Source organism: Chelonia mydas, chromosome 17, assembly GCF_015237465.2.
Source record: "Chelonia mydas isolate rCheMyd1 chromosome 17, rCheMyd1.pri.v2, whole genome shotgun sequence".
Classification (NCBI taxonomy): Eukaryota; Metazoa; Chordata; order Testudines; family Cheloniidae; genus Chelonia; species Chelonia mydas.
This window is the reverse complement of record NC_051257.2, coordinates 18,704,276-18,727,341: the sequence shown is the minus strand read 5'-3', so window position 1 is coordinate 18,727,341 and position 23,066 is coordinate 18,704,276. Positions and strand designations below refer to the sequence as shown.

Below are 23,066 nucleotides of genomic sequence, written 5' to 3'. Positions count from 1 at the left end.
GAACAGAAGAGCCGGAGTTTCCACATTGTTGCTCGTTTACTTTTAACTGCCTTAATGAGAACAGATTTTGGGGGGGGAGGGAGGTAAATATTTCTCCGCTTCCTCTCTGAGCTGGAAAAGCCTGTGAGGCCCATCTCCAGGGAAACACCGTAAATAACACTGTGAAAACTTGTTCCATATGCTGCAGTAGCTTTCAGCTCTTTCTTGCCATCAGATGTCAAACACAATAGCTATTACCAGCCAGCACCTCCCAAGAGAGCAGTGCTGGGGTCTTTATGTAGGGAGATGACTGCGGGGTGTCATAGGGATCTGCTTGCTGACTGGAGTGCTAGCTGATTTCCTCTTACTCCCCTCCAAATCGCTGTGTTTTGTGAATAACCTCCCAAAATGACAAATGGCAACGAATCTCTCTTATGGTGATATCTCCCAGGTGTCTAATCCTGCTGACGGGCATGGTGCAAGGCCCACAGAAAGCATCAAAGCTGAATACAGAGCCTAAAAACTGGACAGTGATGTACATTGAGGTAGCCAAATCTAAGAGCATGCACTGACTTCAGTCCCTGAAGTTCCCCACTGCAGCTGCTCAGGATTGGTGCTGCAGTCTCTGCTAACCTCGAAATCCTTTGACCTGGTGCTCAGCATCAGAGCTGTATTTGCTATTGCATACACTGTCTGACTGACTTTACATCTCAGTCCTACATCTGATTTGACTTTCTTTGCTCAATTTATTAGAGACCCAGGGTGCATTCTATACTGCCAACAGCCCAACAGATCTCTTTAAAATTGGCCCCACTCTGCAAATCTGGATCCTATCGTACTGGGTAAGCTATGGGGATCTTCCATGAATTAAGCAAAACAGCTTTCATGATAAGCAGTTTAGAGGTACTAGCAACCAAAATTGTCAGACACTCTCACTCCCCCAGTGCATGGGGAATTCTGTGCTATCCATTAGAGCTGGTTGAATTTTTTTTTTGGTCAAAACAGTTTTCTGTTGGAAAATGCCATTTCGATTAAACAGTTTTTTTTTCTTCTTGAAATCACACAGAATTTGCTGAAGTTTTGTTTTTGAAAAAAAAGTTGGAAAAAAAAAACAATTTTAAAATGTCAGATTGTCCATTGTTGACATTTGAGGAATGGAACGTTGGATTTAATTTTTTGTTTCAAAACAACTTCATTCAGAAATTTATTTTATGGGAAAAAATTAAATGGTTGAGATGGAAACATTTAAAATTGATCAATTTTTAAAAATCCAAATGAAACTTTTTTCAGAATTTCACTGTGTGAAAATTTTCCTTCCCCCTCTAGGCTGTCTCCATTTTTCATGAGATGGAGAATCCATTTTCCAGCCTGCTCAATTATCCATTTCTCTCATTAACCAGGGCTCTGACACAAGGGTGTATTAGTCCTGAGCTTATCCCATCATTCAGCCTCACAGAGCCTTGGTAAACGTGAGAGCACAGGGGTAAAGGTAGCAGACACAGTTGCTGGATTCACTAATATGACTTTCGGAAGAGCCAAGTCTCTATTCGCCTGGAAGAGTCGAATTTTCCATCTACTGACCGAGCGTTGCAGGAAAGGGTAATGGAAGCAGCGGGTTGTCTCGCCTCGTCTCTCTGTCCCAGTGGAAGAGCCCTGTGGCAGGGTCAGCGGCAGGTCTGAAATGGCTTTACACCAAACCTATAGGAGCGAGTCAGCTGCCTGTCTTTCACTGCTGTGGGGCCAAAGGGTTTTTTAATCTCTGGTTTTGGCACAATGGGGTTGCCTGTCTGATCTGTGACTGCGTTTGATAAAGCAGCGCCCACTGCTAGCCTGCATGGCGGAGGGGTGGGGACCCACCTTGCAGGAGTCAAGAGGACGTTGAAAACTCAGTCCCACCGAGGTAGGGTGTCTGGCCAACTATGCACCTAAAGCCCCCTCACCAGAATTGCTCTCTCTGTTGGCTCCCTAGTTGTTGCCTCACAAACACACACCAGCAATTCAAGCAATTCTGCTGCTGGGCTTTATTCATTCCACCCCCTTTTCCTGGCCCCACGTCCTGCAGGCTTTTCATGGCCTTTCCTGGGCACAGCCCACAGTTATCCCCAAAGAGTCAATCCAAAATGCTGCCCTCCCGTTATGGGATAACCATAGTCTTCTCAGGGGTCACATAACTGCCCATCCATGTGTCCCCCTGGCCCCTCTGCACTTCACCACTGGTTAGAGCTGGGGTCTCTGCCCTCCCAGGGTCAGCCTTCACTCTGGTGGGGTTTATGGTACCTTCCCGCCTGCTCCAGGCTTACCGTCTTCCTACGGGGCCTTGTGCTGCTTCCTCCAGCTACAGCTTATGGTAGAGCCTTTCTCCAGGCCCTTCGCCCAGCTCACTCCAAGCTGCCTTTTAACTCCCTATGGATTCCCTCCTACCTGAGTTCTCCACTCTGTTTATGGAGTCATCTCTGATCCCCACCTGCAGCTGGGGTCAGTCGTTATCATTAAGTCTCCCTATCACATTCAGCTGGGGGGACAGCTGCCAGATCTCAGGCAAGGCTGAGCCCAACCTGTCGCTCCCTTATTCCTCCCCCGCCCCCCATACTTCCTCCCAAATTGTGCTGAAAATGGTTATCCCAGGGGTGTAGGCATGGTGACCAGAATTCAGCTCCCATTAGATCTAGGGGTAGTGTGTCCAGAACATAGATTTGGGGCCGTGATCCTGGTTGGTGCATTTAGATGCTACTGTAATAGAAATCCTACTGTTACGGCAGGTGACTGTAGCTTGACCTGTGGGACAGAGACTTATAAAGTTCTTTTTCTTAGCATGTGAGCAAATTTTCTGTCTTTGTATTGTTGCTAAGTTTGTTAAGGAGTGGTCCTTTGGGAGAAGCTGTATCAGACAGCAGAGTTTATCCTCTGCTTTATTCTCAGGAGTTGGAGGCAATTCCAATATTGTCAACCCCCCCCCCCCAAATCATGAGATTAATTTAATAATTGTGAGGTGTTGTTTTTTTACATGGCTTTTAAATTTGTTTTCTCAGGACAGAGTAGTTTCCTGAAAACCAGGCAATAGTGTGGGGGCTGAGATTTCTGGAAGAGGGGAGTGCTTTCATGCTGTTTAACAGTAGTAGGTCTTTATCCACTGTGTGGGTCCTGCCACTAGAGGGCAACATAATTAGCTCATATGCACAAAGCTGGTACCATACAATAGACTGCACATTGTTAGGGGTATCCGACCATGTCTACTTCAGCAGGACTCAGTGCTGGCAATGGCCAGGGGACAAGAGTGTTTAGCACTTGATGTGAAATGCGGCTCCGTTTCCTTGTGTCGTCCTGCGGCAGCTGAGTGCATGAATCGTCAACGCACAACCTGTTTCTTATTCAGTAGCTAATGAGCCTCTTCCTTTCCCAGCGGTTTCCATTCTAACCCTATACTCCTCTGGGTACATCAGGAGGATGCTAAAGTTCTTGTTTTCAAAATACCTAGACCCTATTACTCCTGCAGAACATGCCTGGAATCATTCAGCTTTTAAAAGGCACAGAAACTGGCAATAAACTAAGACCAAGGCTAAGCTTTCAGGGGTGATCACTCTGAGTTGTTAGATTCTGCAGGCGCATGACGACTTTGCGTAGCATCAACAGCCTGCTAGGGGCTTTATGCACAGATAAACTGACAAGGACCATGCCCTGAGAGAGCTTAGAATGAGCAAGTTAAACACATGAATGGTTATTCCCCCCAGAATTCTTTTTTTTTTTAACTAAGACCAGGCATAAAAAACTTGAGCTCAAAAGAAGAGGGGTTTATAGTGTTATTTGAAAGTTATGAGTAAACCAAGGGGTAGGTTATAAACAATCTCTCTGGCAAGCTTTACTAGAGACAGAATAATCAAAAGGGCTTAGCACCTGTATATATACAGGTGCTGAGCTCTTTTGAGTATCTGCCCCTGATTGTGGGTGCTGAAAATCTATCCCTGAATTCTCTTGGAAATTTGTTCCTGTTATAACCATGGGCCAAATTCTGCTAACCTTGGAGTTGAGTAGTCCCATTGATTTTACATGCCATAGTATGTAATGATGTCAATGGGACGGCTCATGGAATAAGGCATTATTGAGCATGAGTAAGGGGTGGCAGGATGGTTTAGTGGTGAGGGCACTAGCCTACAACTTGAGGGTTGTGGGTTCAAGTCCCAGCTCTGCCACAGACTTCCTGTATGACCTTGGGTCAGCCATTTAGCACCTCCGTGCCTCAATTTCCAGTCTGTACAATGGGGATAATAGACTTGCCCTACGTCACAGAGGGGTTGAGAGATAAACGTATGAGAGACTGTGAGGCACTCAGATACTATGGTGACAGGTATATAAGTGCCTAAGACAGGTACATAAAATAGGCTCGGTATAAACAAGTGACCTAATGAAGAGCTATATGCTGGGGGTGGGCTATGGGGTTGAAGGAATTGTTCAGCTCAGGTCAGTTAGGAGTGCAATGAATATAGTGCCAAATCTATTTTACAAGAACAATTAATAGATTATAAACCCAGAAGTGATCGTCCAGTCTGACCTCCTGCATAACACAGGGCAGAGAACTTCCCCAGAATAATACCTGTTTGGACTAGAACAGATCTTAAAAGAAAAAAAAATTCAATGTTGATTTAAACATTGCCATTCTTACGCAATCTGCATTCATTTAACTGTCTAGCAGCTCTAAAATGTTTGTGTGAAGTAGGATCCCGCGCAGGCTCACTCACCCTAATGAGGAGAACAATAGAATAATTGTATAATTAAACAACAACAACAACAAAACAAAACGGCATTAGGACAAATAGTACTTATTTTTATTCCACTTGAATTCAGCCTGAATTAGTTACAATTTTCCCAAGATAGTTATTAAGGAAATTGCAGAGAATTTACAAAAATCTGTTAATGATTTTCCTCCCCATTCATTGCCAAAAGCTTTAATAATGAAAACTGCTGTTTGTTCCAGAAACCCCAGATAAAGTATAGTAGGAAACCAGACTCCCAGCAGCCATTATGTAATACTGTGTGTTGGGTAACACCTTTTCTAAAGAGATACTCCCAGACCTGGAATATTCTGCAACAGGCCTATCCTCTTTGTGTAGATACATAGATTTTGAGGCCAGAAAGGACAGTTGTGGACCATCCTCTAGTCTGACAACCTGCATCACACAGGGCAGAGACTTTCACCCAGCAATCTCTTCATCGTAGAATCATAGACTATCAGGGTTGGAAGGGACCTTAGGAGGTCATCTGGTCCAACCCCCTGCTCAAAGCAGGACCAATCCCCAACTAAATCAACTAAACCATGCACAATAACTTGTGGTTGAACTTTTAAGACACGTGTTCTTAGTAGCATAAGAATGGCCAGCATGAATGTTGGCAGAGCAGAACACCAGTATGACCATTTAGTACAACTTGAACAAATGTCACTATTGAAGAGTGTAACTCTTTGTTGGGTAGTCATCCACAACTGCTAAACAAGAGAGGGAATAGGATGCTGGAATACAAGGTGTGTAATCACTACACTGTTATCCTCCACGGGCTGTTCACTGACCTATCTGAAAGTGTTATTTACTGCTTCCCATAACACAAGAACTAGGAGTCACCAAATGAAATTAATAGGCAGCAGGTTTAAAACAAATAAAAGGAAGTATTTCTTCACACAATGCACAGTCAATCTGTGGAACTCCTTGCCAGAGGATGTTGTGAAGGCCAAGACTATAACAGGGTTCAAAAAAGAACTAGATAAATTCATGGAGGATAGGTCCGTCAATGGCTATTAGCCAGGACGGGCATGGATGGTGTCCCTAGCCTCTGTTTGCCAGAAGCTGGGACTGGACGACAGGGGATGGATCACTTGATGATTACCTGTTCTGGACATTCCCTCTGAAGCACCTGGCATTGGCCACTGTCAGAAGACAGGATATTGGGCTAGATGGACCTTTGGTCTGACCCCGTATGGCCATTCTTATGTTCTTAAGTGCATTGGAAAGTCTCGGTCTAGATCCTAGATGTCTGCCATGCACCAACCACAGCTGCGTTAGCACTTGCTTCCCTTGCTCTCCTGTCTCTGTCTGTAAACACCTGCTGTCTTATATTTAGATTGCAAACTCTTTGAGCCAGGGACCATTTTATTTTCCTCTGTGTATGTACAGCGCTTAGCACAGTGGGGTCCTGGTCTGCAACTGGGGCTTCTAGGTGCTACCACAGTACTTAAGAATACTAGCACTAACTGGCCCCTGTAGTCAATGGGACTACTCACCTAGGTAGAGTGACGCATCATGAGCGCGGATCGCACAGCCGCTTAACTCACATTAGCACCAGGCAACCAAAGTGAACAGCGTTAAATTTTGAATATGGTCTCCCGTGCCATAGAACGGACACCTAGCCGCCTCGTGGCTGCATGCTCTTGCTCTTCGTGCGGGCAAGTAGCTAACCAGAGAGCTGCTTTAACACCACTGCATAGCTGACAAGCAAATACATGAGTCTTGGGTGCTGTGGACAGCTCAGGGATAACCCAGGTACGACAGAGTCTCCGATATGAAAAGTGCCTTTGAATTCATTCAGAAACCTTGTCCATATGTAGTGCTGTTCACACATTGACTGACCCGCACAACACTGTCTGAAGTACGTAGGTAGGTAGGTACTTGTAGCTCATTTCGGTGACCCAGAGAGGTGCAGTGACTTACTTGCATTAGAACTCAGGACTTCCTCCCTCCCAGCACTCTCCTAGGCTCGTGGTTCTCAACCAGGGGTGCAGGGCCCCCTGGAGGGGCCACGAGCAGGTTTCAGGGTGGGCCTCAAGCAGGGCCAGTGGCCAGTGTTAGACTCGCTGGGGCCCAGGGCAGAAAGCCGAAGCCCTCTTGCATGGGGCTGAAGCAGGAGCCTGAGCAGCTTAGCTTCGCAGTGCCCCCTGTGGCATGGGCCCCCAGGCAATAGCCCTGCTTGCTACCCCCTAACACTGGCCCTGGCTTTTACATGCAGAAGAACAATTGTTGTGGCACAGATGGGCTATTGAGTTTTTAATAGCATGTCGGGGCCGGGGGGCTCAGAAAGGAAAAGATTGAGAACCCCTGCTCTAGGCCATGCTGCTTCCATGATAAGTGAGGAGGGGCAGCCCTCCCCGTGTCAGGCGGGGCACGCCAGAGGGAGGGGCTTGGGATCAGAGCTTCTAGGGGAGAGTGAATTTTCTTACTCTTGTACCCAGGCTGTTAAACACAATCGCTCCCGGCTGGGGCTGGGGCTGAAAGAGCCAGTTTAACGCTGCCCCGTCAGGACTTTGGTCCTGCTGCAGGCCCTGCACTTCTGCGGACTTCCCCGAGGAGTGGCTGACTCGTGCATCAGAGGAGCTGAGTGCCCCCCCAACACGAGTGGGCAGTGAGGGACCCGTAAAGGACAGGCGAGGCTAGGCAACGTGCTTCGGGGACACCAGGAGCGCAGCTAGAGCCCACGTTCAGGCCTCATGTGGCCTAGCTTCTGGGTGCATTGTTTCCATGGTTACAGATTGGCTTGCAGCCAAAGGAAGCCGAAGCGCTAGGATAGAAGTGCATCGTTCCAACAGAATACGAGTTCTGTGCTGAGGCTGTCCTCACGCTCGGTGACTGGCACAGCCTTCCTCCTCCATGTTCAGTCCTGCAACTGGACCCGCCTAGCACGGTTACATTTGTTCTCTCCTCCTGGATTGCTTGCCAAGGTTTACATGCGGGGCCTCTAAATTGCATTTGCTCATGTCTTTGTTCGTCGCCCCCAGGTTTGTTTGGTTTTGGTTTTTTTGTCAGCAGCAGCTGTAACTACTTTACTATTGATCTCTCTGGGTAGATTCATTCATGTAGATTAACAACGGCAAAGGTCTAAACACTGCCCCTGCAGGGCCCCACTTAATACTTCCCCTCTGCTTTGACCGGATCCACTGTGGTTTAATTTTTAATGGTCTCTTTATCTAAGCCAGTGCAGTACTCCTACGCAGTCCATGCAGGTTCTAGCGGAAGCAGGAGACTGGTTGCTCATATCCAGCTCGAGCAAAGACTTTATGAAAACACAGTAAGTTCTGCTCAGTGTACCTTCCATATTGGCAAGAAGCCTCAAGAACATAAACGTCCACCTGATTTGTAGAGTGGTACAGCTCAGAGTCCCAGCCGAGATCTGAGCCTCATTGTGCCAGGCACTGTATGTACACAGTATTATTTAATATATGCATTGTGGTAGCTCCCAGCAGTCCCCATCGCTGACCAGGATCCCATTGTGCTAGGTGGTATACAAATCCAGAACAAAGAGACAGTCCCTGCCCCAAGGAATTTACAATCAAAGTAGAAGACAATCGATGGCGCCAGACAGACAGACGGAGGAGTACAAAGAAAGAATGAGACAATATCTGTCAGCCTGATCGGCTGTGGTCTCAGCATACCAGCAGGCTGACTGTTGTCAAGAATTGAGGAGGGTTTGGAAGGAGGGATAATTGGTTAGTTTTGCTGATCCTGCCAAGGTGGGAGACAGCACAAAGGTGCTTATTAGAAAATTGAACAAGTGTGCGAGGGAGGCCAGCACCATGGGCCGATCAGAGGCAAGAATGGACATCTCAATAGCGAAGAAGTGAGGATGTGTAGAGTGAGATGGACCGTGCAGGGCCTTGAAGGTGAAGATAAGCAGCTTATGCATGATGCCACAGAGAAGCGGGAACCGGTGAAGGGATGACATGGTCAAACCTGCAGGCCAGGAGAATGATCTTTGTAGCAGCATTCTGAATGGAGATGAGGGGGCAAGATTGGATTAGTTAAGGCCAGAGAGCAGAGAGTAGGATGTTGCAGTAATCAAGGAGCAAGACAATAAGAGCTTGGATGTGGATGGATAGGAAAGGTCATATTTTATGTTCTTCAGAAAGAATCTGCCAGATTTGATCACAGCTTGGATGTGAGGACCCAGAGAGAGGTCCGAGTCGAAGATGATACCCAGGTTCCGGGCCTGAGCGATAGGCAGGATGGTGGTGGCGCCCAGTGATTGATAAAGGAGGTAGCAGGGAGGGTTTTGGAGGGGAGATTAGGAGCTTTGTACGTACACACACACACACACACACACACTCTCTCTGTGGTGGAACTTGGAATTAAATGTAGATCTCCTGAGTCCCAGCCCAGTGCTTTAACCACAAGTCCATCCTTTCTGATACAGTGTCATCTAGAAGCATACATACGCCTAGCAAGTAGTCACTAACCAGAAACCCACAGTTCCTCCAATCATTGGGAACCGCATAGCATTTGATTATATAAAGTTGCTCATCAGTTCTGACATCTCTCTGTAGCTGTTTTTTGGGGGGAGAACCAGGGCAATTATCACGATCTCAGACCCATGAATTTTAACTGGAAAAAGCTTCTAATTCTCTAGAATTAAAGCAACCATTTTAGAGACTATTTTTTAGAGCTTACGGGAATTGTGCTTAAACTGCAGCAGCACGGTGTTTGGTCTTGAGGACGACAGAATAAGGGACTTGGATATAGGAAAGTACGGGGCTGATGACTTGAACTGGAGCAAACATTTTTGGTGGGGGAGGGGAATTGAAAATATTGTTTGGCAATTTGTGTTCCTTGCATTCAAACTGTCCTGTCACTTTAAAATCAAAAGCGCTGTAAAGTGTGGATTCCCAGAGTTAACGGCACCATCCATTTAAAAAGAAATGGAAAAGATGATAGTTCACAGATCTGGAGGCCATTATCTCCGACATCCTGTGTTACACAGGCCATAGAATTTCCCCTCAGAACTCCTGCATCCAACCCATCATTTCCGGTTGAGCTGCAGTGTGTCTTTTAGAAAGACGTCCAGTCTTGATTTAAAGACTTTGTGTGATGGAGAATCCATCACGTCCTCAGGTAAGTTGTTACAATGATTAATTACCTTGAAGGTTTAAAAAAAAAAAAAGTGTGCTTTATTTTTCACTCTGAATTTGACTGGCTTCCAGCCACTGGGATCTTTTTATCTGCTAGATCAGAAATCATCTTCCTGTTTAGGTTACTCCATAGACTGTGTTCAATTCCCATCTCAATTTTCTCTTGGATAAACTAACTAAACTGGGCTTCTGTACACTCTCGTTGTAAGGCAGGTTTTCCAGACATCAACACATGCCTGTCGCTCTTCTCTGACCCTTTCCAGTTTAACATCCCACTTCCCAAGACGCTTAAGGAGGAAATAGCTTTCCCCCATACTGGCACTCAGGTGCGCTGAGATTCCATTGCGATAGTTACGTAGCATGGGAGCACCTGCAGGATGATCAGGCATCTTGCGGACACCTGTCTTCAAAAGGGTACGGCGATAGACATGCTGTAAGAATCTAGGAGGTGCAAAATATGTGGCACAGAGCATGTTGGACAGGAACAGGCCTTAAATGTTCAAAAGCTTCTCAAAACAGCTTGAATTAATTAACATCTCTAAATTGCTTTGAGATTCCTTGGCTGGAAAGAGATAGAGCTATGTAAAGTGTCCTTCTGCACGCAGAATAAGCAGGGCACCTGGATGTTCTCATAGCAACGTTAACTTCATCACAAGTTAAAGAAGTATGGGCTGGATGAATGGACTATAAGGTGGATAGAAAGCTGGCTAGATTGTCGGGCTCAACGGGTCATGATCAATGGCTCCATGTTTAGTTGGCAGCCGGTATCAAGTGGAGTGCCCCAAGGGTTGGTCTTGGGGCCGGTTTTGTTCAATATCTTCATTAATGATCTGGAGGATGGCGTGGACTGCACCCTCAGCAAGTTTGCAGATGACACTAAACTGGGAGGAGCGGTAGATACCCTGGAGGGTAGGGATAGGATATAGAGGGCCCTAGACAAATTAGAGGATTGGGCCAAAAGAAATCTGATGAGGTTCAACAAGGACAAGTGGAGTCCTGCACTTAGGACAGAAGAATCCCATGCACCGCTACAGACTAGGGACCGAATGGCTCGGCAGCAGTTCTGCAGAAAAGGACCTAGGGGTTATAGTGGACGAGAAGCTGAATATGAGTCAACAGCGTACCCTTGTTGCCAAGAAGGCCAATGGCATTGTGGGATGTAAAAGGAGGGGCATTGCCAGCAGATCGAGGGACGTGATTGTTCCCCTCTATTCGACATTGGTGAGGCCTCATCTGGAGTACTGTGTCCAGTTTTGGGCCCCACACTACAAGAAGGATGTGGAAAGAGTCCAGCAGAGGGCAACAAAAATGATTAGGGGACTGGAACACATGACTTCTGAGGAGAGGCTGAGGGAACTGGGATTGTTTAGTCTGCGGAAGAGAAGAATGAGGGGGGATTTGATAGCTGCTTTCAACTACCTAAAAGGGGGTTCCAAAGAGGATGGATCTAGACTGTTCTCAGTGGTAGCTGATGACAGAACAAGGAGTAGTGATCTTAAGTTGCAGTGGGGGAGGTTTAGGTTGGAGATTAGGAAAAACTTTTTGACTAGGAGGGTGGTGAAACACTGGAATGCGTTACCTAGGGAAGTGGTGGAATCTCCTTCCTTAGTTATTTTTAAGGTCAGGCTTGACAAAGCCCTGGCTGGGATGATTTAGTTGGGGATTGGTCCTGCTTTGAGCAGGGGGTTGGACTAGATGACCTCCTGAGGTCCCTTCCAGCCCTGATATTCTATGATCACTGTGCACATCTGGGCCAAGACTGTCAAAGCGCCCGGTGACACTGGGTGCCTCTATTTCTTGGTGCTTAGCTTGGGACCCCTTTCCAGCAGGTGGTGTGGTGTTCCTTCCCCTCTGTTTCTACTTCTGGAGGTGAAGGTTGGGCCAGAGTGGGCATTGCCCATCGGTGCTGGCCTACAGAAGATTGCTTCTGCCTATAGCTTATCCTGGAAACAGCTAGTGCACAGTTTTTACATTATAAACATCGGAGTCTTGAAAGAGTTTGTCCAAGAAAGATACAAGGGACCGTCTTTTTGTTTGGTGTTTGTACAGCACCTAGCACAATGGGGTGCTGGCCCATGAATGGGGTGCCTCGGTGCTACTGCACTACTTTATTATTTGTATCTGAGAAAAACCTAAAAAGAGAACAAGTTTGGTGGACAATGTTATATCCTTTATTTCTCAGCAACTAACAGTTGGGAGGACTGCAGAATGCCACATGGGTTATGATTGTGGCTACTTAGCTGTTGTCCTGAGAACTATGTTAGCTTTAAAATTTTGCCCATTTGTAACTATGAATAAAAGGGGGAAAAAGGGACCTAGGCCCTCTCCAAAATGCCAGGTGCTGTTTCCTTGGTAAAAGTCACAAATTCTTCATGAATACTGACCCATCTGCCATTGCTACGAATCCCCCCCTTGTAAACCACAACAAGTTCCAAAATCATGTATCTGGTTCCTCTGGGACTTGAGTAACTCCTATTTACCCTGGCAGCCTGTTTATCTGGTGTGTTTCATAGTTTACTAAACATACCCTGATCCTAGAATAAACTGGAAGGGTGAGTACATCTCTCCTGGCATTGGCTGTACCTATATTTATGTTTCTGAAGTGCCTTTCCTGGTATGCCGTCAATACTGGAGTCACTGTGACATCCTGTATTAAAAGCAGTGTGCTGGTTTCATTCAGCTGTATTTGAATCCTATTGATCTCACTCGCCCATTTATAGTGCATGGGAAAACACTTCTATGTCTCAGAGGGGTAGCTGTGTTAGCCTGTAGCAGTAAAAACAACAAAGAGTCCTTGTGGCACCTTAGAGACTAACAAATGTATTTGGTCATAAGCTTTCGCGGGCTATAACCCACTTCATCAGATGCATGGAATGGAAAATACAGTAAGCAGGTATAAATATGTAGTACATGAAAAGATGGGAGTTGCCTTACCAAGTGCGGGGTCAGTGCTAACGAGGCCAATTCAATCAGGGTGGATGTGGGCCATTCCCAACAGTTGCCAAGAAGGTGTGAGTATCAACAGAGGGGAAATTATTTTTTGTAGTGACCCAGCCACTCCCCAGTCTTTATTCAGGCCTAATTTGATAGTGTCAAGTTCGCAAATTAATTCCAGTTCTGCAGTTTCTCATTGGAGTCTGGTTTTGAAGGTTTTTTTGTTGAAGAATGGTGACTTTTAAGTCTGTTATTGAGTGTCCAGGGAGATTGAAGTGTTCTCCTACTGGTTTTTGAATGTTACAATTTTTGACGTCTGATTTGTGTCCATTTATTGTTTTACGTAGAGACTGCCCAGTTTGGCCAATGTACATGGCAGAGGGGCATGGCTGGCACATGATGGCATATATCACATTGGTAGATGTGCAGGTGAACGAGCCTCTGATAGTGTGGCTGATGTGATTAGGCCCTATGATGGTGTCCCCTGAATAGATATGTGGACACAGTTGGCAACGGGCTTTGTTGCAAGGATAGGTTCCTGGGTTAGTGGTTCTGTTGTGTGGTGTGTGGTTGCTGGTGAGTATTTGCTTCAGGTTGGGGGGCTGTCTGTAAGCAAGGATCTGTGAGAGTGATGGGTCGTCCTTCAGAATAGGTTGTAGATCCTTGATGATGTGTTGGAGAGGTTTTAGTTGGGGGCTGAAGGTGATGGCTAGTGGCGTTCTGTTACTTTCTTTGTTGGGCCTGTCCTGTAGTAGGTGACTTCTGGGTACCCTTCTGGCCCTGTCAATCTGTTTCTTCACTTCACCAGGTGGGTATTGTAGTTTTAAGAACTATCAGGCATTCTATGTCTGCCTGCTAGTGGCTATGGAAACCCATTTAGATTGAGAACCAACCAGTGAGAGGTGCCTTGTAGGCTGGCTTTTAGAGAGAGCTTGGTGGTTTGTTTTGTTTAATAGCACTGCCCTGATTGTCCCTACCTATTGTGATATGGTTTGTTTGTATCTCACAGCTACTAAATGTGAACATTGCCATAACTTTCTACACTGTTCCTCTTTGCACTCACTCTGCAACTCCCTCTTGAGTCTGCAGCCACTGGTTCCTCACTGAATCTCTCTCTGGAATAATGGCATCATGCTAGATCTGCTTACACTTCTCTAGCCAATGCTTCATCTACAAACTTGTCTCCCTCCCCACACTGCTGTAATGACTGTGGTTCATGGAGCACTTTGCATTGCATCTATGAGAATGACCATCGCTCTGTATTTCTTTTAATAGGGTTCTCTCTTTAGTCAGAGAGTAGAGCCAGGTTTGAATGTAAATGGGATTTTAATAATGCAACTTAAGGCTCGTGACAGATGTGTGCCGGACAGAACCGGTGGTAGAAGGTCCATGCGTCCCCAGAAAACATACAGCAAGGAATGCTCTGACGTCTCTATCCTGCCTGGATCTGGAAGGACCACCTCTAAGGGTGAGAAGAGCACCTAGTCCTGGCCATGAACACCTGCCCATTTAGGAATTGGACTGAAAGCACTGGCTTATTTCACCCAGAGACTGGCCATCTCCTGGGCAGTGATTTTTAGCCACTTCTGCTCGAGGCCAAACCTAAACTAGTGACCGAGATCTGAACACCCCTTGTATCCTAGGAGGCATCCAGGCCCCCCGGTAGAATTTTGTGACCGGAGGAAAGAGACACAGGTTAAATGGGTATAAAAGTGTGGGTTTTCCTTTGTTTTCCTGAATGTATGTCAATACTGATTACAATTGTTTGCCATAATCAAATTTAAAAGACTGAGAGAGAGCAAATTGCTGCAGAAACTCTTTTCTTTCAAGGCACTTAATGACCAAATGCTCTTCCAAATTAAATTAGCAAAAATTAACCCTTGGGACTGTGCCCACACACACACGCTGTCTCTCAAGCAGCCATTGTTGAGCCTGTGAGCCAAAAATAACTGTTCTTAGGGATAATAGTGGCCTGAAAAGAACATTGGGAGCCAGGAAGTTCTGAGTTCCAGTAGTTGGTAGCTCACTTTTGACGATGAGAGAAAGAAATATCACTTCTCTAGTAGGGCAAGTAGCTCAAATTAGGAGCTTTCCCAATGTTAAGGTCATTAAATGGTCTGGTGTAGGAGCTTAAGGAGATGTCTGTGGTTCTTTCAGTGGTTTCCTATTTAATATGTGAAGTAAACAGTTCACTGAAAGTCAGTCAAGCTGTGTCCTTTCATTCTGTCAAAATCTGCTTGGCACAAATCAGCAAAATTTTGGAGTTTGCTTTCTGGATGTAGCATAGTTGATGGATTAGTGCATGTGATGATGACACACGACGTTCCAGAAGATGCTGTAGAGAATCGTCCTCCATGGGAAGAGGATTAGACTAGATGAGCTGGAGAAAAAAACCTGAAACCTCATTTGTGGGTAGCATGGGATAAAAACCCAATATGATTAACCTTCAGTTCTCCACTTCATGGTAATTGGGAAATGAACTGCTTGCCCAATCTGAAAACAAACAATGGGAAAAGCCCAATTTGTTGTCATTCGTAGCTTACCGTTCAGTGAGCAACTGAAGTTTAAATTACTGGTTTGGTAACGGGACGTGATTTCAGAGAGAGGAAGAGACATTGAGAGGGAAATGAATTGTAAGGGTATGAGTGTCTGTGGCGAGAAGTGATGAAGGTAGGCAGTTTTTATGGGCTACCATAAGAACTCTTGAAGAAGAGTCCCAGAGAAATAGGCACGTATTTTTCATGAGGGTGATTTACTGTGTGACCTTGGGGTTGTCATTTATGCCTCGGTTGCCATATCTGTAAAATGGGACAAATAGTTCACAAAGGGGATGGTGAGCCTTTGCCAATTACTTGTTAAGTGCTCCAAGCTCCTCTGGTAGGTGGGGCTAACAACTGGAAACTCACAACCTGCAGTTGAAGTATGACGTGTGCATATAAGTGCAACCACTTTGCGTGTGTGATTGGGGAAATGGTCTGTCACTAGTTTCTGGTGCAGGATGGAAGCTGACCTTCAAGCCAGCCTGCTTCTGGCTCTTGTCTGTGGTTGGTTAAGGCTAATGAACCGTCGGTGGCAAAAGCTAAGCAGAGTGGATGTGAAATCTGGAGACGCAGAGTGTTCAGTGCCCAGAGGCGTCTGATCCAGTTGTCTGTCTCCATCAGGGAGGATGGAAAGGGGTGGGTGGGTGCAGCCTGGCAAGGCTGATTGTCCTTGAGCCTGGGAAGCAGATGAGATCGGGGCTCTGGCCACCACTTCTGTGTTATGGCTGACTGAATTAGACTCAGCCCAGTACTAAAGTTCCTGAAGACTGTGCTGCATATGTCCCCTCGCACATCTGCATATGAGTAACGTCATTGCAGAGCCGTGCCTCTTTCACGTAAGAGGAGGGGATAAGCCCCGTGCAATCTGAATAGCCCTTGACTCACTTCAGTTTTACTGTAAGTGAGAACAAACTCTGGCCACTTGATTGTTCCCAGAAAATCTGACTTAGGGCAAGAACAGTGACAGCAGAGCAGTTAATGGACCAATCTAGACGGGATAGGAAGGGTATGGAGACTTATACATCCCACATCCTCAGCTTGCTCACCAGCTATGCTGTACCAGGGATAACCAGGTCCACTCTGTTTTTACCTGGGCAGTGTTGCCCAGTGGATGGAGCACTGAACTGGGACTCAGGAGATCTGGGTTTTATTCCTGGCTCTTCCCTGGGCCTGCTGGGTGATCTTGGCCTAGTCCCTTTGCCTTTGTGGCTTGGCTTCCCTGTTGGTTAAATGGGAATAATGATCCTGACCGCCTTTGTAAAACGCTTTGAGATCTATGGAATAAAGGGATTACTACCGGGTATCGAGTCCAAACCCTGCAGTTTCCCCTCCAATGTTGCATACTTTTGTTCTGAGGGCTGGTGCGTGTGCAGCGTAAGAACCGGAAACAACCAGAATAGGTATCTTGGGCTGGGATTTCCTTTTGGCTGTCCTTTGCTGGGGAGAGGGCAGCATGCAAACTCCCTAGTCCTTCACATCTTTACATGCCTGTGTGCAGCGTAGAGGGAAAGACTGTCCTGTGCCTGGGTCCAGTCTCAGCCAGCAAAACCTTGGCTGAGCCTGAACTGACGTTTGGTTTGCTCACAGCCCGGGTTTGTCTTTGGGGCAGGGAGTGTGTCTCTGCTCAGTTGTGTACCGCACTGGCACCGTGGGGTCCGGCTCATGTTAGAGGCTGTTAGGTGCTACAATAATACAAATAATAAATATTAATCATTTGTCATGGGTCTAGTCGTTCCTTGCTATCATGGCCCTGCCACTTTGCTGGTGCAGTCACAAGATTGGAGATGCTAATATGTACGATAGGTCCATAGGCTGGCTGGGGGAATCATTTCAACTTTCCTGAGCTGTCTTAGAGACTGAACTGAGGCCGGGGGGGGGGGGGGGGGGGGGCGTGAGAGACATGAAGGGGGCATCTCTGGAGGCAGAACCAAGCTTTCCCTGCCTGGCCGCTCTCGCCATGTGACATATAATTCGGTGAGACAACTTTTTTCCCCGACTCTTTGCTACTCTGCAATGGCATCTGTCTTGCTAATCAAGTAAATAAACCCTGGCCTGAATGAATTCTCTTTTCCGTTGGAGAAGGGGCCTCAAGCAGTGACAGCATATAATTCTCTGAACATCATTTGAAGGGTCTCCAGCAGGTCTCCACATGGCACCAGCCACTGAGCAGCTTTGAAACCCAGAAGCATCTGACACTCACTGAAACCTTGCCCGGGTCTCTGGTACAGAGTCCTCCTGAATTCAGGCTAGCCTTGCCCTTGATAATTAATGATTTTTGGCTTGCATGGTTAGAGCTTTAGGAGGCCGCAGTTCTTTCTCTCGTACAGAAACAGCAAAGTTCTCTAGCTGCAGCAAAGGGACTGGTGCTGCTTGAAATAACGAATTATTTTTGTAGATCAAGTCTGTTGCAAGATTCCTTTGCTGCATGCCTGTCAGAAAGGAGAAGCACTACTTCCAGCACCCACCCTGGAGCTCTTCACTCCGTTCCATTGAAAGGCCCAGAGCCCTGGAGTGATGTGTGTTTAAGCCACTGGAGTAAGAGTTACAGGAAATTACCAAGTGGATGAAGAGCGGTTTTGGTTCTTTGTAAGCCTCCATTTTAGAGCTAGCTATTGCAATTACCACTGCCCTCCTATATGCCTGGAATACAGTGACCAAGAAGCCAGCGAGCCTGTGGATAGGGAGACTTCTGTAGAAACAAACTTCCAAAGAGGCTACAAAGACATGCACGCTCTTCCTTCCTTCAGCCCTGAGGCTTTTGCCTTGCACTGCCGCTGGAGCAGGTGGGGTCTTTGCAACATAACAGGTAACCCACAATGGGACGTAAGTGGGCTGTTGGTGCACACCTCAGAGGTGCTTTAAGGCTGATGGCAGAGAAGTCACCGATGGATGACAAATGGATGCCCCTCCCTGGCTTATTAGAATGGCATGTTGCTTTCCTTATGGAGGGCTGGAGCTCCCAACAGAAGGCTGAGAGAGAACAGTAGGGAAAGGAGTATAAACATGGTGGGCTGGGTTCTGTTCTGTAACGGCCGTGTGAATGCAGCGTCACTGACTTTACACCAGTGTAGCAGAATTACTTCTGCCGGTGGAACTTCCAAAGAAAAATGACACTTCTTTCAGCAGCAACTGTGCACTGCTGCTGTCTAGAGCTGGTTTACAGCTCCTAAGTCAGTTGCTTAGCTTAAAAGGCCTGGGGGGTGGTGGTGGGGGGGGCTGGTAAAGGTAGAGGGGATACGAAGGAAGCAGACATGGGGCTGGCAGGTGTTCACTTTCCTCCAAGTTTCTCTAGCCATGCATTTTCCTCCCCTTTCTTTTGAGCCCCTGTGGGTGTTGGAAGCACTGTCTTGTAGTTCTAAGGAGCAGCCCCTAAAACAAAACCCCACTGAGAAGAAAACAGGGTTGAAAGCTGATGATCACAAGTCAAACTCTAGTCTCATGAAGGAGGCTAAGATTTTGTCACCTGATATTCTTAGTAAAAGTCACGGGCAATAAAGGAAAATTAACGGAAGCCAATGACCTGCCCCTGACTTTTACTAAAAATATCCATGATAAAGATGCAGGGTGGCGGGGAGCTCCAGCCCCCCACCCCTGCACCTCCACCAACTGCGGCTGGGGCTGCAGGGTCCCCCTGCCCTCCATGGCATGGGGAGCTGCAAAATTCCCTGTGACTGGCAGCGGCAGCCAGGGATCCCCCCTGCCACCCACAGCGGCTGGGAGTTTGGGGACCCTATTGTCTTAGGCAGCAGGGGTACCTCACAGCTCCCTGCCACTGCGGGAGGCTGCGGGACCCTGCGGCACCCAGGGTGGAAGTCACGGATTCCGTGACTAAATTGTAGCCTTACTCATGATCATCCCATCAAACATTTCCCTTTTCAGCTCCGCCTGTGACGACTCATTCAGCACAAAGAGGCCGTGGGAATGTGTTTGTATGGGGAGGTGACCAAAATAGGCTGCAAGCCACAATAGGAGGAGAACTGGGAGCAAACAATTCCATCTGAAACTGGCCATTTTATTAGCACTTGGAATGCAACAGGTAAAAAAGGTCACTCTACTCATTTGTAAGAAGCCTGCCCGCCTCTGGACCTGTGCAGAGAGCCAGTCTCTCCCCCTCCTTGTTCCCTTTTAATCCCCATCAGGTAACACTGTCTAAAGTGCCACAACAAGATGTGAGTGTTCCTGCCATCCCCAGAGAGCTGGAGGCTGCCCATGTTCATTTGATACAAATACATGAGGAGATGTGCATGTAAATGGCTGAAGTGTAAAATCGGTGCTTGGTCATGGATGAAAGGAAAATTAGAGGGAAAATCACCATCAAAATTAAGAAAAGCAAATAGAACTGGTTTGAGGGGTTTTTTTTTAATTAAAAAAAATAATCCTTGACCCCTCAAACCTGTCTGAAGGTCTCGTTTTAAAATATAAACACAATAGTTTCTCATTCCCCACAGGAAGCACTGTTAGCAATGGCCAGGGAATGAAACCAACACAGAGACTGCTGGTTTGAGTTCAGCCTGACCATCTGCATGACAGGAGGAACCAGAACAGCATTCGGGCTTGAATCTTGTGAGGGGCAGAGCCTACTCATCCCTGAGCACTGAGGGTATTCAGCAATGGTCCTACCCCCTCCGTAGTAGAGTATTTTCTCCTTCCTGTTTATACCTAGTAAAGCATATTTCATCTCAACTGCAGGTGGCCCTGAGCCTCACACAGCAGGGACCAAAGCTGCCTTACAGGGCTGGAGATGCTGCTCCTTCCGACTGTGCAAGACCTCAAACAGTTACTTTAGCTGTCGGATTGGATTTCTAAAACTAGCTGCAAATTTTGTCCTCCTGTAGCTGGGAATTGAACTGGGATGCTTCTTGCTTGTAAAAAACAGAACCACAAACGCAAATCAGTCTTGATGCATGTCTAGGTTTATTTGATCACGTCTTGCATAGCTCAATAATATCTATTTTAAATCATTTATGGAAGATTACATGTGCCAATTTCTAAGCATGTTTTGCAATTCTAATATACGCAATATAGCATCTAAATAAAGTAAGTTTTACTTTCCCTATGAAACCTAAAAGAAACTAGCCTAGCAAATATCCCATTCTTAGCAAGATTGCTCTTTTAGCAAAGACAGCAAAACACCTATTTATTCCGTATATAAAGACCATTATCTTTTTGGATGTGAAAAGCACCCGTAACTTGCTCTGGTCTTTGAGAGCTCACGTCTACTTTACGTTCCCAATCTTGCAAGTGCCGAGCCCCATATGCTGCCCCTGAAATCAATGAGAGTTGGAAGGTGCTCTGCACCACACGTAATCAGGCCCTGAGAGAGATCGGGCATAATCTCTCGAAAGCTAGAGAGATTGTCCTTTCAGATAAAGTTGCCTTCCTCTTAAAAATGCTGATAAACATTACTTTGAAGCAGCAGCACAGACCTGAGCTGGATACAAATCTATGGAAAATTGGCTGTGTTTTGATCACAATCTCTGAGACGAAATACTTATCACTGAGTTATTCAAAGAGAGGAAATAGTGACAACAAACAAAATGCTGCAGCTTCATAAGAAGCAACGGCCTGTTTAGTTTAGAGAGTCCCGTTCATTTTAACAAACACACCAATACTTCGGCCCCGTCTATTTTTATTTTATTTTTGTGCTGCTGTAGCTCTCTCAGTGTAGTTGCAAAGGGGGTAAATCCCCAGTAGAGTCACTGCAATGTAAAACAGGATTTACACTAGTAATTTACTGGTGCACATCCCCTTTTCCACCATAACAGTGTGGCTAGATGAGGGATTTGTAGCAGTGTAATCACATCCAGGGCAGATTTCTCTCCCCTAGACAAGGCCCGAGTCTTCTTGAACCTCTCTGTATAGACAGGTGCTGATTGGTCCTTGTGTATTATCATCTTCATTGCAATTAGTATTTTACTGTTTTCTACAGGCTGAGCAACTATAAATAGATCTTCATTGCTCATGGCATATGGAAAGTCTTATCACTGATTGCGTATTCTATTTATACAATCACACTTACTAACACATGCGTGTGGTTTGCTATGCAATATTAACCATGAGGCAACAACAGTCTTCTGGCCTAGAATGGGGATTTTAACTGAGCAAGAATGGACCATACTATTAACTATAGAGTAAGGGCCTGATCTGGCATGCTACTGAGTACTTTCAATGATCACTGCAGTCAATAGAAGTGGAGGGTGCTCAGCACCTTGCAGGAATGTGGAATCCTAGTAGGAATTTACAAGCTCTATATAAATCAGCTTACCAAGTATTTTCTTTCCCCCAACTAAATCAATGACTTTTATTAGCAGATCAGTCACATTTCCCCCCAAATAACCCACGGTCAACAATTAACTCATTCAAGCTGAAAAGTAGCCCAGAAGGGTCAGACACTTACCCGCCAGGCTGCAATGCAAGCAAGTTTGCCCATCAGACATCTTGCACTGTGCTAACACATCCTTTGCAGCAAAGCAGAAACATTTCTATCATCCGCGAGTGCCCACTGCACTTCCAATGAGCTCCATGCTTATTAGCCACACTTCCCTCATGCCAATTAAATCCTAAACATCGAGTCCATTTCAAGTGTAAGTCAGTCTCCAGTTCAATAATGCCAATAAAAAAGCCTGTCAGCTTTTACTCGACAGCACTCTCAGAGGCCTCAAGAAATGCACATTAGATTACATACAGAGCTGAACAAGATCTTAATTCAATAAGAAATACAGTGTTTTCCTGTCTCTGGATGACTGACCTCACAAAGGGTAAGACAATTTATTGTAGGCTCTTGCAACAAGCCATTTCAAAGTCTAGTAAAATCTGTAGTCTTTGATCACTCAAGAATTTGCTAGAGCATGAACAAATTTTTTAAATACAAGGCCATTGTAAAAGCCACTAATGTCAAGGGGTCAGTTTTCCCTATTTCATGGGAGGTTTAGCCAGGCTAGTGTGTTGGACTTTGAAAAGGTTACGAGGTGGTGCTTACATCAAAGTAGGGTCCCACCCTGTTCCCCAGCCCTCAAAAGCTACATGAAGATGTTAGCTTTCAACAGAACAGTTCCCTACCTCCTACAGGTTTGTAAAGCAAATCTAAATGAAATGAGGATGAACTCTCCCCAAGTTACTTTGGAGATTCCTAAAACTTCAGACACCATCACCCAAGGGAATACACAGAATTTCTATGATTCCAGATGGAATCTGCTTCCTTACACTTATGTTTTGCAAAACGACACTCCATCATTGCTGATTCTAACCTACAAGGGTCAGAGTGGGGAAGGGATCACTGCTTCTCCATCTTACAAAGCACAAAGGTAATCTTAGAAGGTTCAAATCAAGCAGCTGTCTGTGCACAATGATCACAGCAGGGACAGAACACATGGGAACAAGTGCGGCCAAATGCTACTGATGGAATTAACAGTCCCTGGGGATGGGAAGAGCCTCGATTCCAGCCTTCACTGCCACATATCGCCATTGTCTCCATTCTCATGGAACTTGTGCAAGTGATCAGCATACCTGAAAAGAACAAGTTAAATAATGAATCAGCACAAGTTCCACGGCAAGACCCAATACACACTGAAATCAGTATGAAGCCAGACTGCCCTTCCAACAACACCTATCATAATCAGGACCATAGTCTCGCTCACACCACCAGGAAATCCCTATGAGTTAGTCAGAGCAGCTGAAAACAAATCATGGGACCTGATCTGGATGTCTTTACTCACATCTGGAGCAACCGATTGTTG

At 46.1% G+C, this 23,066-nt stretch overlaps 1 protein-coding gene and 1 long non-coding RNA gene across 4 annotated transcripts in view; one reads left to right on the top strand and one right to left on the bottom strand.

Annotated features, from left to right (window-relative positions):
* LOC119563883 overlaps positions 1-23,066 on the top strand; it is a 126,050-nt gene that overhangs the window by 35,333 nt on the left and 67,651 nt on the right. The gene's annotated exons all lie outside the window — the stretch shown is intronic.
* CUX1 (cut like homeobox 1) overlaps positions 20,226-23,066 on the bottom strand; it is a 382,370-nt gene continuing 379,529 nt past the window's right edge. For all 3 annotated transcript variants that reach the window (XM_037880469.2, XM_043531065.1, XM_043531064.1), the window contains exon 23: positions 20,226-22,836. In XM_037880469.2, coding sequence (XP_037736397.1) covers positions 22,776-22,836 — 61 coding nt within the window. In that variant the 3' untranslated portion in view covers positions 20,226-22,775. The remainder of the gene's footprint in view (positions 22,837-23,066) is intronic.